Source organism: Aptenodytes forsteri, unplaced genomic scaffold (assembly GCF_000699145.1).
Source record: "Aptenodytes forsteri isolate BGI_AS27 unplaced genomic scaffold, ASM69914v1 Scaffold261, whole genome shotgun sequence".
Lineage (NCBI taxonomy): Eukaryota > Metazoa > Chordata > Aves > Sphenisciformes > Spheniscidae > Aptenodytes > Aptenodytes forsteri.
In genome coordinates this window covers 250905-265410 of record NW_008795583.1, presented here as the reverse complement: position 1 = coordinate 265410, position 14506 = coordinate 250905, and the positions used below count along the sequence as shown (strand labels likewise).

Sequence of the window (14506 nt, the reverse complement as noted above, 5' to 3'; positions counted from 1 at the left end):
TGGCACAGGTTGCCCAGAGAGGTGGTGGATCCCCCATCGCTGGAAACATTCAAGGTCAGGTTGGACAGGGCTCTGAGCAACCTGTTTAGTTGCAGATGTCCCTGCCCATGGCAGGGGAGTTGGACTAGATGACCTTTAGAGGTCCCTTCCAACCCAAACTATTCTATGATTCTATGATTCTATGATCCTATGATCCTTGCAGGTGACAACACTGCAAGTTTATTCTTGCAGTCCTTAATTACAAAGCTGGGAACAAGGTATAGGAAAGAAAAAGCTCTGCATTCGCTTCCCCTCCTGGCTTCAGGGCCAAGCTGCTGTAATGTAGCAGGCAACAGTGCAGCTCTTGATCTGAGCCCTGTTACAAAGTGTGATCATGGGGACACTCGCCTCCTGTACCCTGCTTCAGTGTGAAAAGGCTGAGCTACAAAACACATGTGCAGCAACCAGGACCCCTTCCCTTCCCAGCACCTTCTCTGACTTCACAGATCTGCTGTGCTCTTCAATGAGCACATTCCTTTTAGTGTTTACACTAAAGTGCCTGCTCATGCTTGCAACAGTTTTTGAGAAAATCCACCTCACCACCTGCAGCCTTTACTTCTCTTGGCACACACCAGAGCTGTCATGAGGGGTATGGCAGTGACGTGTACCTGGCACTCAGCAGGCCTCAACTGTCCCTCCACGCCAGTCATCCTATGCTTTGTGGATTCTCTGCCCCATGGCAGACGTCCTCCTACCCCCTCACTTACCTTTTCTACTCTGACCCTGCACCTACCTCCTGTCCAAGGGCATCAGGTGTAGTGTGGCTACCACTAGGGACCAGATAGAAGTCACCAGACGTCTGCAAGCCTTGGAGGCTGAAGAGTGTGGGGCAGGGGGGGCTGGTTCACCCAGGAGTACTGGGGCACAGCAGTGGGCAGAAAGGCTTCCTGGGGAGGCAAGTGTGTGGTTGAAGGGACTCACCTGGAGGGAGGCACCAGGCGATGCAGCTGAGCTATCTGAACCTTCTGCCAGGAGAGCACATCAGTGCAAAAGGCTGGGGTTTCAGGGTTAGCTCCCTTTGTTTCCTGAGGGAAACGCTGAAGCCGGGTCTCTGCTGCAGCTCACCCACACCTCAGCTCAGGGCAGAGGGCTCAGCTGCAGCTGGCAGCCCTTTTGCAGAGGAGGTCTGCTGGTCTTAGTGCCTGCCATGGGAGGCTGGGGGCTCTGCCGTGGGGTCTGCTTCCCAGGGGCTTAGCAAAGCAGGGCCTTAAAGCAGATTTTTCTCTCATAGAAGAAGTCTCCCTCGGTCAATATAATCGAGGTGTAAGTGCAGCACCAGCTCTGCGTCTGAGGTCCTGGGCGTCCTGCCAGAGCCAAAGCAGGCCTTGGAAGAAGAGGCAGCACCAGGCACCCAGCCTGGAACTCTGCATGCGAAGATCAGTGTATCAGAACTTACGCTTTCCCGAGGGCGCCTGTCCAGGGATGTGCATGGAGCCGGCTCCCAGCCGTGCATGCAGTGCGCGGCCCTGCCCATCCCGCATGCCTGGCCCTGCTCCCCTGCCACTGCAGAGCGCAGAGCTGAGAAAGTGTGGGGGGCCACACCACCAGCCCAGGGGAGCAAGCCTAGGGGAGCAGAGGGGCTGGTGTGCTGGCTTGAGGGGAGGCAACATCCCTGCACACTGGCTTGGCCAAAGGCCTGGGTGCAACCATGTGGCACCGGACCTGCCTGTCCGGCAGGCAGCCTGGAGCAGACCTTGCTCTCAGCCGCTGTGTCTAGGCTCGGAGGGCTACTTGCGGAGGGCAGTGGCTGCTCCCCTTTTGGCCCTGAGACTGAGGGGATGGGGCAGTGCAGGCATTCGCCCCAGCACCACCAGGGAAGTTGTGGCTGGGTGGCAGGAGGGTTTGTCTGTGGGGCTGGGCCCAGTGAGCACAGCTGAAGAGTGGATCCCTGCTGGAGAACGGGGCTCCACCACACCCCATCATTGCCGTGCAGGGGCTTCAAGGCCTCTCCCTGCTGCAGGGGACGAAGACACAAATGAGCACGAGGAGCTAGTGCTGCCACAGTGCCTGGCCGGCCTGCAGAGCGTGCAGCCAGGGCAGGGAGTGCTGGCAGAAGCCATTCTGTAGAGTGGTGTGAGCAGGCAGTGCCGGGGCATGGCTGTGGCTTTGCCATTTCCCTAGCAGGGCTCAGTCCTGACACATTCAAGCTGTTTGTGGGGGAGCTGCTGAGCACCCTGTGAGCAATGCGATGCTTGTACTGGAGATAATGTGGTGAGGCCCAGCAAGGTCTCAGCAGGCTTGGCAGGATGTGCGCTGCAGAGCTCATCACCGCTCTGGGGACAACCCTAGCTTCAACAGCGTCACATCCCACTCCCGGCTCCTTCTGTCTTGCGGGGGGGGGGGGGGTATGGTCACTGCTGATGCTTCTGCTGCTGGAGCTGGTCACATGGCCTGCACCAGATTGGCTGATGTGACACAGACCTGTTGGAAAGGGCTGGCCCTGAATGCCCAGAGCTGGTGGACTGCTGGCTTGCTGGTTGTCTGCCTGCTCGTGCGAGGACAACATGAGCCATCGACCACTCTGGGGCTGGTGAAGAGGTGATGTCTGGACTGTGCTTGTTTGCTCCCCAGAGCCTGCAGGCAGAAGTCTCTCACTGAGTATCTGCACTGCTCTGTGTCCGAGGCTGAGGCTGGGCCCAGGCATGCCCTCTTGCTGGCAGTAGGAGGGAACAGGGTGATGTGAGGAGGCTCTCTGTTGCAGAGATGGCAGCTGGTGCCCTGGCTGCTGTTCTCCCTCTGTGCTCTGCTCTGTGGCCTGTCACTGAGCTAGTGTGCTGGCTCTGCAGCCCTGGACTCAAGCATCACAGGATCCAGCGTCTTCCAGGAACAAACCTGCCAGTAAAGCACTTTCAGGACTCTTCCTTCCAGGTGCTGCTCAGCTCCTGCTGCAGGACTAGGTGGGGAAGGGACAGGATAAGCAACTCCCTGTGGCAGAGTCTTTTCAATAAAAGCATCCTGGCTCAAAGGCAGCATTGTCCCTGCAGAGTTGCAGGTCTGTGTGTGTGTGTGTGTGTGTGTTCTTGAACATATGTGTATGGCCCTTAGAAGGAGACCTGTTTTTGCATGCTGTGCAAGAGCTGCAGGTCATCTTGCACACCTCTCTGGCCCTCGAGGGAGTGCCAGTGCCACGTGCTGGGCCATGCCATACTGCTGGACAAGCTGCAGTTACAGACTGTCCTGCTGAGGATGGCATCACAGCTGCTTTCTCTGCACAAACAAAACAGGCTGCAGAAAGTAGAGACACCCTGGCAGCAGGGCCAGGAAGGAGGATGAGGCCAGATTCCAGCAGGCTGCTGGCTGGAGGGGGCTGTGCAGCTCCCTGGTCAGGTGAGGAGAGGGGTACCTGAGGAGCAAAAGCACCATGGTGGCGGGGTGCAAGTGCTGCTGTGCTGTAACTTGGGCTGCAGGGAGCATGGCCATAGCTCCAGAGAGACAAACCACCTTGTTTTGCCAGCTAACTTTCATGTTTTAGGGAGGTACATTAAAAAAATTAGGGCTATCAGGGAAATACAAGAGTGTTTAAAAAGCTCTGGTGCCCTGGAAAATGTTCAGAGGTGCTATCCTGAAGGGTCAGAGCAGACACATGCCTACTATCATGAGTTCTTTAACCAGACCAGAGACACACACAAAGAAACAAAGGAGCACGACTCTGCAGCAGAGTTGGGGAGCTGGGGGAGGCACCAAAAAACTGTATGTCAAAATGCAGTGGTTGTGGCCAAATCAAAAAGGAGCACAGAAGTCTGTCACATTAAATGTCAAATCAGGGTGCAGTGTTGAGGCAAAAAAGACAGCCCCCCCCCCCAAAAAAAAAAAAAAAAAAAAAAAAAAAAAAAAAAAAAAAAAAAAAAAAAAAAAAAAAAAAAAAAAAAAAAAAAAAAAAAAAAAAAAAAAAAAAAAAAAAAAAAAAAAAAAAAAAAAAAAAAAAAAAAAAAAAAAAAAAAAAAAAAAAAAAAAAAAAAAAAAAAAAAAAAAAAAAAAAAAAAAAAAAAAAAAAAAAAAAAAAAAAAAAAAAAAAAAAAAAAAACCTCAAGCCACCATTCCTTTTTCAGACCATGGCAGTGCATGAAGGCAGGGAGCTGCAGAGATGAGTGCTGCACAGGAAAGGCGGCAGCAGTGTTGGACAAAGGTATTTTCTGAGGCATGTACAAGCACACACCCCATGAATGAGTCTGACAGCACTAGCACAGGATAGTGCAAATACCTGACACAGTGCCAGGGCAGAGTGGGACATGCACACACATACACATGCATCCCTGCACCCGCCCTGCAGCACCAGTACCACAGTGACAAAAGGAAAGGGCTGTGTGGCTCATGCAGGGCAATTCTGGCACACCAATTTAAGAGATGTTGGACAGTGTTCACACATGTGTGGGTGATGGTGAACCCATTGCTAGCTTGTACATCGCTAAAACAGAACAGACTTGGCAAAGGCTCTCACACACACAAGGCTGAGATGGGGGGCGGGGCGGGGAAGCAGTTCACTCCCTGCAACAACAGCTGGTTAAAGCCGGGAATAACGGCAGAACTGGCACCCATGAAGTCCTGCAAGAAGCCATACAGGGCTGCAGCATTCGGCATAGTCACAGCAAAGAGCACACTGCAGCAACCACGAGTCCCAGGGAGAGAGGCTGTTAAACTGCTTGGAGCACTTCTGTGTGGACATGTGACAGCTATCAGACAGCAGGGTAGAGCCCACTGCCCTCCCCAGTGGCAGGAGATGGTGAACAATTATTCACAGGACAAGAGCAAAGGATGAGTGAAGCAATCAGCATGTGCCAGCATTAGCAGTAGCGTTGTCCACCCCTCAGCACTACCTGCAGCACGCAGCTGCAGGACAGCATGGATGCCAAGCATCCTGGTTCAGTGCAGGGCAGGAAGCCACATCAAGGGCTGTTAAACCCACACCACCAACAGGTCAGCCATCCCTCGATGCTGGAAGCTGAGGACTTGACAATGACCTGCTCACACTAACAACCCCAATAATGTCTGCAGGTTGCTCTGTGCCCTCAGCTGTGGGAGGAAAGGCACGAGACCAGGACTGAACATGCAAAACCGCAAGTGAGAAAACCAGTGCGCAGCTCTTGACTGACCTGCAGGGACCCAAGCATCCCCAGAGTGCAAAGCCTTCCCCACAGCAGCTGCCTATGGCACTCGCTGGGAGACCAGCTCTGCTGCCCCAGGCTGCACACAGTGAGTACTGCTCAGCTGGGGCTGTCAGTGTCACCAGCCTTATAAAGGGAGATGTGCTGCGATGTGACAGGAACTCAGCAGCAAGGTCCTCAGCCAGAAAGCAGCTGCAAACTGTTACTTGCTGGAGAAACCAGACATCCTGCTGGCTGCAGCCTCCCCTGCTCTATCTGGGGAAGGAAACCAGGTGCATGGCTTGCCCATGTCTCCAGACCACAGCCAGGTGTGCAGCAGGGCAAAGGCACCCCAGAGCAGAGCAGGCACACAGGGGGCTTGTGTCCTCCCTGGCCTCAGCATGGTTAGCTGTCAGCTCCCGTCAGTGCAGATGACATTCACAGGTGCTCAAGACACACCAGTCCAGCACAGCCTAGACCAGCTGCCGCCCAGATAACAAGGGCCACCCTGGGCCCCAGCAGCCCTCAGCACAGGGGGAACGGCTCCCTCAGGGCCAGAAGCCAAGGAAGACAGGGGAGCTCCAGGGCAGCTGCAGGCTCCAAGAGCTCAGGGCACAGCCCACGCCCGCACTGCAGGCAGCACAGCAGAGACACAGTACCTTGCACACTTGTGCATGGCACCCCATCGAGAACTCAAACCCAAATAACAACAGTAAAAAACCCTCAGTTTATTTCCCTATAAAGGCAGAGCTTTCCTTTAAAAACCAGGTCATTTCACTCGTGAGAGGGTGTGGGGCTGAAATGCAGGGGCAAGGCCTCACTCACTCACTCCTCCAGGCCAAGAGCTATTGGTCCCTGAGGGTCATGCATGCCAAGCAAGTCCTCCACCATCTCCAGGGGGCTGCTCAGCCTCAGCTGGTCCCCAGCTGCCACCACAAGGAGCAAGGCGGGAGAAACAAGTGAGGCAGGTCAGACACAGTGCAGTCCCAGGCACACTGGCTGCATCGTGCAGGCTCAAAGCACATGGGGTGGCTCTGCATGCACTGGGAGTGGGCAGAGCGAGGAGCACCGGTCCACCAGCCCGAGCTGGGAGCAGGGAGCTGCTGCAGTTTGAGGCAGTTCATGCAGGCGGAGAGCAGGACAAGAAGCAAGTGTCACAGTCTGTGCACTGCATGGCAGTGGTGCCAGCAGACCCCGTGCCTGGTGGGCAGTGCCAGGGGCAGGCACTGTATGGCCCAGGTGCAGGCACAGGGTGAATCCTGAGTGGCTGGTCCATTGCTGCAGAGATTTGGCTTAGCCCAGGGGAGTCTTGGGGCCAGCAGTCCTTGGGCCAGCTGTGGGGACGTCTCCAACTCCTCCCAGTCCCTTCCAGCTGTCTGGGGGTTGCCCCAAGCGGTAGCACAGTAGCTGTGCAGTAGGAGAGCTCACTCTAGGCACAAGAGTTGCTGACTCTGAAAAGCAGGAGGGAGGAAGACTCGGTCCATGAGGCATGTAGTTGGGAACCCAGCACAGCCTGGGAGGGGAAGCAGACCTTCCCAGGTGAGCCATCAGCCCCCTCTCCCTGCAGAGGTCATGCTGGGGGATGTGGCAAAGCAACACTGAAGGAAAGAACTTACCTGCTGAGCTGTGGGCTCCTCTCCCCAGCTCCTCCATGCTGCTTTGGAAGAGAACAGAGCACTCATCATACCCCAAGCAAGGCCTGCTGAGAGACGCAGCATGCTCATTGACTCTGACAATGCAGGCATGGCACAGCAGTACCAAGCACTCACAGTGCAGAAGCCCCTAGCCCACTTGCTACCAAATCCTTTCCCCAGGCCAGCCTGTCCTGAGACTGCAAAGCCACATCTCGTTCCCATCAGGAGCCCCCATGTACAAAGGGCTGCCACTTCACAGGGCCACATGCATAGCTCCAGTCTGTGCACACACTGGTTCCTGGCTGACAGCAGCTCAGACCAGGCTCAGCCCTGTGGCGCTGACAGACCCCAGCCAGGTGCCAGCTGCCAGGCACATGGAGAATAGCCACAATGGAATAGGCCTCTCACACCCACTACCACAGACACTTCTGCAAAGACCTACGGCTTAATCCTCCACTGCTGGACTGGTACCATCAGTTCCTCCCAAGCACAAGACAGACACCAGCAAGCTCAGCCCCAGACCCTAGTCCACACAGAAGTCAGCATGACCAGGCCTCCATCCTGGCCCAAGCCCCAGGGAAATCAGTGGGAGGAGAGGGACAACTCTGAATCCCACCTGAGAAGCCCCTCACTACAAGAAAGACATTGAGGTGCTGGAGTGTGTCCAAAGAAGGGCAACGAAGCTGGTGAAGGGTCTGGAGAACAAGTCTTACATGAGGAGTGGCTGAGGGAACTGGGGTTGTTTAGCCTGGAGAAGAGGAGGCTCAGGGGAAACCTTATCGCTCTCTAAAAATACCAAAGGAGGTTTTGCAGCAAGGTGGGTGTCGGTCTATTCTCCCAAGTAACAAGCGATAGGACGAGAGGAAATGGCCTCAAGTTGTGCCAGGGGAGGTTTAGATTGGATATTGGGAAAAACCTCTTCACCGAAAGGGTTGTCAAGCATTGGACCAGGCTGCCCAGGGAAGTGGTGGAGTCACCATCCCTGGAGGTATTTAGAAGATGTGTAGATGTGGTGCTTAGGGACATGGTTTAGTGGTGGACTTGGTAGTGTTAGGTTAACGATTGGACTCAATGATCTTAAAGGTCCTTTCCAACCTAAATGATCCTATGATTCTATGATTCTAAGCATGTCTGGATAGGCTGGCCTCGGCAAAGAGTGGGAGAAACAGAACAAGTAACATCTCTGGGTACATCCTGAGGGTCAGCATCTGTCTCCTATAGCTCCACTGCAAAAGCTGATCTGCAAGCTCTGCCCCTCCACAGCTCAGCTCCCTGTTCACTCGACCTCTCAGCTTACAGAGGCAGAGAAAGCAGCAGGAAGCTCCCCCTTGCTCCCATGCAGATCTCCCATGCAGATCTCCTCCATGCTCCCACCATGCCCGTGGGCCCAGCAGCTCCCCTTGCATGGGGCACAGAGAAGGAAACAAGACAGGGTTCACCAGAGAGATCCCTGAACACAAGCAGCAGCTCACCACCTACCCAGATAAGGTTTCACCGACATTATCATCTTCCTCCTCCTCTTCCTCCTCCTGGCAAACATCCTGGCAAACAAACAAACAAACAAACAAACAAACAAACAAACAAACAAACAAACAAACAAACAAACAAACAAACAAACAAACAAACAAACCAACCAAAACAAAAAACCACCATGACACCTCGCTGCCTGGACAGGTCTCTGCCAGGAGCGAGGCTGGGCTGCCCAGAGCCTGTTCTGGAGCAGCAAGGCAGTCCCCAGCCCCTTCACAAGAGACGGTCACCCACCAGGCATGACACAGACAAAGGGTGCCTACAGGCAGTAGAGGGAAAAATGGCACCTGCAGTGCTGGGCTGCTGAAATCCTCAGGGCTCAGGCACACAGGCACACAAGGGGAGAGACAGACCACAGCTCTTCTCACATCCCCTCCAGCCAGCAGAGCACCAAACACAGGCTGTGAGCAGGGAACAAGCCACCAAGCTGAGACAGCTGCTGCACACAGCACACCTTTGCCCAGAGACAGGAGTGGGGTGAGCACACCTTGCAGCTGGAGGGCCAGGCAGAGGACCACCCGGGAGCAGGCTGTAAGCAAGGATAACCCCAAGCACTGCCAGGCTGGGCCAGCGCTGGAAGCATGAGGCCAAGGACCAAGTGTCCAGGCTTCTGGGCAGGGACACAGTGAGACCGGCAATGCTCTGATTGGCTCTGGACATGCAGTAGGTGTAGTGCAGATGGGCAGGGCTGAGCCTTAGCCCAGGCTGGCAAGATGATGACCAGACAAAGGCTCCTCTCCTTCAGAGACAATGTCTCACCCCTAGCCATGGCACCAAGTGTGCAGAGCAGGTCCCAGCTCCCTGTTTGACAGGGCCAGCAGTAATGCTGCTGGAGCAAAGACCACCTGAGGAACCACGCCTGCCTTGTGAGCCAGACAGAGCACAGAGTACCCCTCTTCATGTCAGGCCACCATGTGCGAGGGAGGCTGCGCAGATACTGACAGGGTCCTAGAAGGCCAGGAGGAGGGAGCTGCATAAGGGTTACTCTTTTCCTGCTCTAATGTGAGACAGCCCTGGGCCAGACTTGCACATACTGTACCCCAAACTGGTGTCTGAAGGGAGGGCTCCCCGGGGGGGCTGGCTCACTTGGTCTGCTGGGCTCACTGCTCTCCAAGACACATGAAGGGTGAAGGGGCTGTTCCTGCCTAGAGCCTGGGACAGGGCAAAAGCAGCAGTTAGTGCCTGCAACCTGGAGAAGGCCCAGCAGCGGATGTACAGGCAGGACTGTGGGCAAGGGACAGATACCCCTGCTGTGCTCGGGGGAGGGTGCAAACAAGGGTGGAGGATCACTGCTCAGGGCAGGTACCACAGGGCCCTGAGCTGTGCTACAGCTCAGCAATGCAGAAGAATTCAGCATGGATAGCAGGGACACCCCACCCCAGCCAGAGATAGGGCAGGGTCCCCAGGTGGGGCGGTGGCAGAGAACACAACAACAGGGACAACACACTCCCTGCTTGGTATGTTTCACCAGCCAGGCAGCAAGCCATCTCTCCTCCACACAGCCCAAAACAGGGTCCCACACTGGAGACCCTGATCCCAGCGCTAGGCAGAGGGACATGTTTGGGAAATTCCTCCTACCTGCATGTGCTGCTTCCCAGAGATCCAGTGCCATCTGGAAGGCCTGGGCCACGGTCAGAGTCACAGCCTGGGCCTGTATACAAGAAAGAGGGGAATGTGTGCTTCCATCTGGGCCCTCAAGCCAAGACAACCCCACTGCCATGAAATCTGAGAGCCCCCAGGCCCCCCTCGCTGCCCTTCCCTGCAGAGCACGCACACGGAAGGCCAGAGCTCAATGCTGTGTCTGTCTACCCACGTGGGCCAGCCATCCCCAAGAGGAGATCCCAGAGGAGCTGGGACAGAAGAACCTCCTTTTGCTCACCACCCACCTCTGCAGCATGTGAGCACACATGTGCTCCCTGGCTCCATATCCAGCTGAGGTGCACAGAGGTAAGGGCCTTCTCTCTCTGAAGGGGGAGAAGGAAGGCCCTTGCTCCCACCCTTACCTCACGGAGCCAAGAGCAGAAGGGAAGTGCTTACAATCTTCTTCTTGGGCGAGAGGAAGGCATGGCACTCCAGTGCCCCGCTCTCCTGGCTTTGGGCCACATAAGCAAAGACTTTGTTCTGCAGCTTGTCTGTTGTGCAGTAGGAGATCCTGCAGGCAGAGAGGAGCTGCTCAGGGCAGTAAGGGACCCCAGCAGAGGTCTTCTGCTGTGCTCCCAGCACACCAACAAGCAGTGCTGACAGCCTGAGGCTTTCATCTGCCCCAGATGATCAGGCAGCCCAACCACCCAGCAAGGGCCAGAGGCTGCCTGGCACCTACAGCTAGTAAGAGATCACTGCATCCACAGGCATTCCCTCCTGCATTGCCTCAGTGTGCTCCTCGGTCCTCTGATGCCCAGTTCAACCCCAATGTATGAACTCAAGCACTGAGACAGAAAGAGCACAGAAGGGTGGGTGATTGCCTCCAAGGACACGATTGGAGGCCAGGCAGTAGGATGGTCTGCCTTGGCACATCAGCTCTGGTGCTGAGACCCAAATTTTGCACCAAGGAGATGTCCTGTCTCTGCTTCCCATCTAGACACCAGCCTGCAGCCACACTCCTCTCACACCCAGCACCCACTGACACCCAACCCAGCCAAAGCACAGCTGGCAGCAGTAAAAAAAAAACACATCAGCTCTCACAGCAACTGCTTTTAGCCAGCCTGAGCAAGCTGCAGTCCATGGCACCCTCATCCCATTGCACCCAGAAGGGCAGTCCTGTGTCAGTGGAGAGAGCCAGACATGCAGTCTGGCAGTCCTGCCCTAGCTGTGGGGGCTTTCCAACCATCAGCCTCAACACCCTGCTTGAATGCCAGAAGAGACAAGCAGGGCCCAGGGAAAAGACAGATAGACTGACCCAGAACTCAAGGCTGCCCAGGACCCTGCCTGCATTCAGCCCCAGGCAGTGCTGTGAGGCACAGCAGGGAGGTGGCACGGGCCTCAGGGAGCCAAAGGAAGACCTAAGCTTGAAGGTACCACTGACAGAAGGCCCAGCCCTCCCTGGCTGCTCAAGGTCCCATCAGTCTCCAGCTGGCTGCTGAGGAACACCCAGGCCCTCTCCACATGCCATGCCCACCTGTAGATGGAGATGTTCTCAACCATCTCCTTTGTGTCTGCATCCTGCAGCGAGATGCCCCTCGGAGACACTGTCAGAATCACCTTCTGGAACTTGCGAGCTCCCACCCGTGCCTGGCAGTGGGGAGACACCAGACACCTCTGCAAATCTGGCACGGGTCTTCACCCCTCCCTCACTGGCAGGAATCCCCCAGACTCTGTACAAAGTGCCACCCACTTGGACCCTTGCTGCAAAGGCTCCTGCTGTAGGGATGGGAAAGCAGAGCCTAGAGATCAGGCATGACCTGCATAGAACACCCCTGGAATCTGTTCACGCTACTGCCACGCATACGGAAAAGGACAGACCCCACCTCCCCCAGTACTTCACCCTCCTCTCCATGCTGTGACAAGCACAGCTCTGCTCCTAGCAGTGTTCCCAGTGTGGGAGGAGGCAGCGGCGACTGTCCTGCAGGAAGACAACTTCCCCCACAGCACACAGGCGGAGACCAGCCAGCCTCTTGCATGCCACCCTCCTCTTGGGAACAGCATGGTCCCTAGCTGGGGTTCAGGGCTGGGACATGGACATTTCCTAGAGTCCAGGGGCTGGGTTCTTAATTAGCTCTTCTCCATCCCGGCACAGCAGGGCCCCAGGGCCAGCTCTCACCGTGGCAACGATCCTGCGGATGGCAGCAGCAGCCATGTCTTCTCCTTTGGGTTTTTCTACCAGCGTCATGCCTAGATACTTGAGTGTGAAGCACATCCCCTCAAGCAGTGGCTCCTGCATATCCGCCCAGCTCTCAGGAAGCTCTGCAAAGACAAAATCCCTTAGCAGCATAAGCCACATGCCAGCGGCCCCATGGCTAGTCCCAGCAGAGCCACCCCACCTTGTTGCAGCTTCACTGCTCCCAGCAGCAGTGCTGCTACCTGCACTCAGCAGGGCACTCTCCTGGCTCTGTGACATTCTTGGAAGAGGAACAGAATGAGAGGACAGTTCACCCTCAAAGACCCTTTAGTCCTCCATTCCTGGAGGTACAGGCTCTGTGAGCACAGATAGTAAGCTCCTGCATATCTGCATAGGGCCTCAGATGCTGTAGTGTTCAGTGCTATCTGCAAAAAACTTGCATTTTCAGGTCTCATCTATTTCACTACAAGCAGGATGTGCACTGTACTGCATTCATCTCACCCACTTAAGCCGCTGGCACTCCTCAGGAACAGCAGCATTTGCTGCCACACTCAGTTAGATCAAAATCCGCAAGTTGTCCCAGTGTAACCAAAGCCAAACCCTCTGGCAGCTATCATCTGCAGCAGCAGGCTGCCAGGGAAGGGGTAGCTTGTCCAGCACTCATGGTCCAAGCTGAGGTGACTGTGAAGCAACTGCACCACAAAGATTCTGTGTTAAGGAAGAGCTCAGAGTGGTATTTCAAGGATGCAAACTAGCTTCCAGGAAAGCACATTTTATGGATGAACTCCAACACACAGAGGGAGGAGGATCATTGGTTGGACTCGATGATCTTAAAGGTCTTTTCCAACCTAAATGATTCTATGAGAGCTCCCACGTGCATTACTTTTCCGGTCACAGAATTAAAGGGGCACTGACTTCTGTTTTCTGCGTCCTCTCTTTTCAAACCCCATTGCTGCAGTCAAGAAAAAGAACTAAATAAAAAAAACCAATGGGCAGAGTGTCTGTTCACTCAAGGAAGATTCTCTACGGACAGTCCTCAGCATCTCCAGCTTCCTTCAGAAACCAGTCTGTTTCACCAGCATGTTCTGCCACACAGCAGATGTGCTGGTAGGAGAAGCAGCCCTGGCTCTACAGTCAGTCCCGACACCACTACTGTTGGCAGAGAACACACAAAGCAAGCACCGTAGAAGCATCCATTTGACCTCTGCTCCTACAAGACAAAGCCATTGGCTTCAACAGAAAGTTCACTCTCATCGAAGGCAAAAGCTTTAGTTGTCAGACTAGTGTGCCATACACAAATGAACACTTCTCTTGTGCCAAGCACTTCCTGGTGATAATTTTCAAGGAGAGCTGAAGCAGATATTAGCACACATTCACTTTCCTCAAATCCCAAAGGGCACAAGGGTGGTGAGAGGAGATACACAGAAGGGCTAAGACACAGGGAATCACAGTCTCTCTCTTCTTCTTGGGGATTCATCCCACAGAGGAGGGAAGGAACAGGAACACACAAGTTACACGCTCTGCTACAAACACCAGGTTTGTACACTTCCCTGGGAATTGCCTAGGTATTTACTGTTCACACTAAGCTAATACTTTTCAGGGTTATTTTTCATCTGTTTCCTGGGATTAGCTCCCTGAACATTACTGGCACACTTGCAGAAGGCTCTGACTCATAACTGGAACAACCTGAACCCACAGGGAAATTGGGAGACCTTATTTGCACAGCATACTCCTGCACAAATTACAACTACCAGGGAACCCATTTGGTATCATGCAGGCATCAGGGAGAACACTGTCTCACTCCAAACTTTGAGAACAGCCCACATGTGCCGGGGCTGCCAGAGTGAGGTCTGCTGCTCCAATAAAACCTTTGGGCAGCTATGTCTGAAAAAGCCCAGGCACAGCCCTCCTGCTGGGTCTGTGGGGTCAGTCTCGGATCTGGCTGTGCCGCAGACAGCACGGCAGTCAGTCTGCAGTGAGCGAAGTGCAGGCCTGCCACACTCACTGTGTGCATGTCCACGCCTGCAGAGAACCAGGCGCAGTGGTTCGGGGAGGCCAAGGCCTGCACAGGCTGAGGAGGGTACCCGCGGATGGGGTACAGCATGTTCCAGCACCTGGCACCGCCAGCACTTCTTGTCACAGCTGCCCAAGGCCTTTCAGCCCACTGGCGCGGGTGGCCTAAATTCAAAAGTGGGACAAGAGGCTGGCAGCCAGGGGAGCGTGGCAGGGAGGGCCAGGCAAGCAGCCCACAGCGCTGCTGCCACATAGCCTGCCCCCAGGTACTACCACAGCCTGCTCCACAGCCCCCCTGCTGCACCACAGTGCCGCCAGCCCGCGGCCCCACGGCACGGCCACAGCCCGTCCCCCGGACGACAGCCCCCGACTACTCCCCACAGCATCACCAGTCCACCTTAGCCCGCAGCCACAGCCCGTCCCCCGGTCCCCAA

General features: G+C 55.2%; 2 protein-coding genes across 3 annotated transcripts in view; one reads left to right on the top strand and one right to left on the bottom strand.

Moving 5' to 3' along the window:
• Positions 1-3008, top strand: part of FNDC4 (fibronectin type III domain containing 4) — a 23361-nt gene extending 20353 nt beyond the window's left edge. Inside the window, exon 6 of the mRNA XM_009282321.1 lies at positions 1271-3008. Coding sequence (XP_009280596.1) covers positions 1271-1306 — 36 coding nt within the window. The 3' untranslated portion in view covers positions 1307-3008. The remainder of the gene's footprint in view (positions 1-1270) is intronic.
• A 3728-nt stretch (positions 3009-6736) lies between these two features.
• On the bottom strand, positions 6737-12960 carry LOC103901418 (low density lipoprotein receptor adapter protein 1). Of its 2 annotated transcripts, XM_009282301.2 has the most exons (7): positions 12042-12960; positions 11400-11512; positions 10322-10436; positions 9863-9935; positions 9371-9436; positions 8234-8283; positions 6737-6822 (listed from the first exon to the last, which is right to left on the bottom strand). In XM_009282301.2, the coding sequence occupies exons 1-6, from the start codon at positions 12336-12338 to the stop codon at positions 8258-8260; spliced, it is 690 nt and encodes a 229-aa protein (XP_009280576.1). In that variant the 5' UTR covers positions 12339-12960; the 3' UTR covers positions 6737-6822; positions 8234-8257. The 2 variants fall into 2 exon arrangements, with proteins under 2 accessions (XP_009280576.1, XP_009280577.1); XM_009282302.2 differs by lacking the exon at positions 9371-9436.
• Positions 12961-14506: the final 1546 nt, after the last annotated feature.

Excerpts from the sequence above, each read along its gene's own strand:
- LOC103901418 (XM_009282301.2), bottom strand. The coding sequence starts at position 12,338 with ATGTCACAGAGCCAGGAGAGTGCCCTGCTGAGTGCAGGTAGCAGCACT. Across the intron at positions 11,513-12,041 it reads TCCGCAGGATCGTTGCCACG|GCACGGGTGGGAGCTCGCAA; the intron begins GTGAGAGCTGGC and ends CCCCACTGCCAG. Across the intron at positions 8,284-9,370 it reads CAGTGAGCCCAGCAGACCAA|GAGGAGGAAGAGGAGGAGGA; the intron begins GTGAGCCAGCCC and ends GATGTTTGCCAG.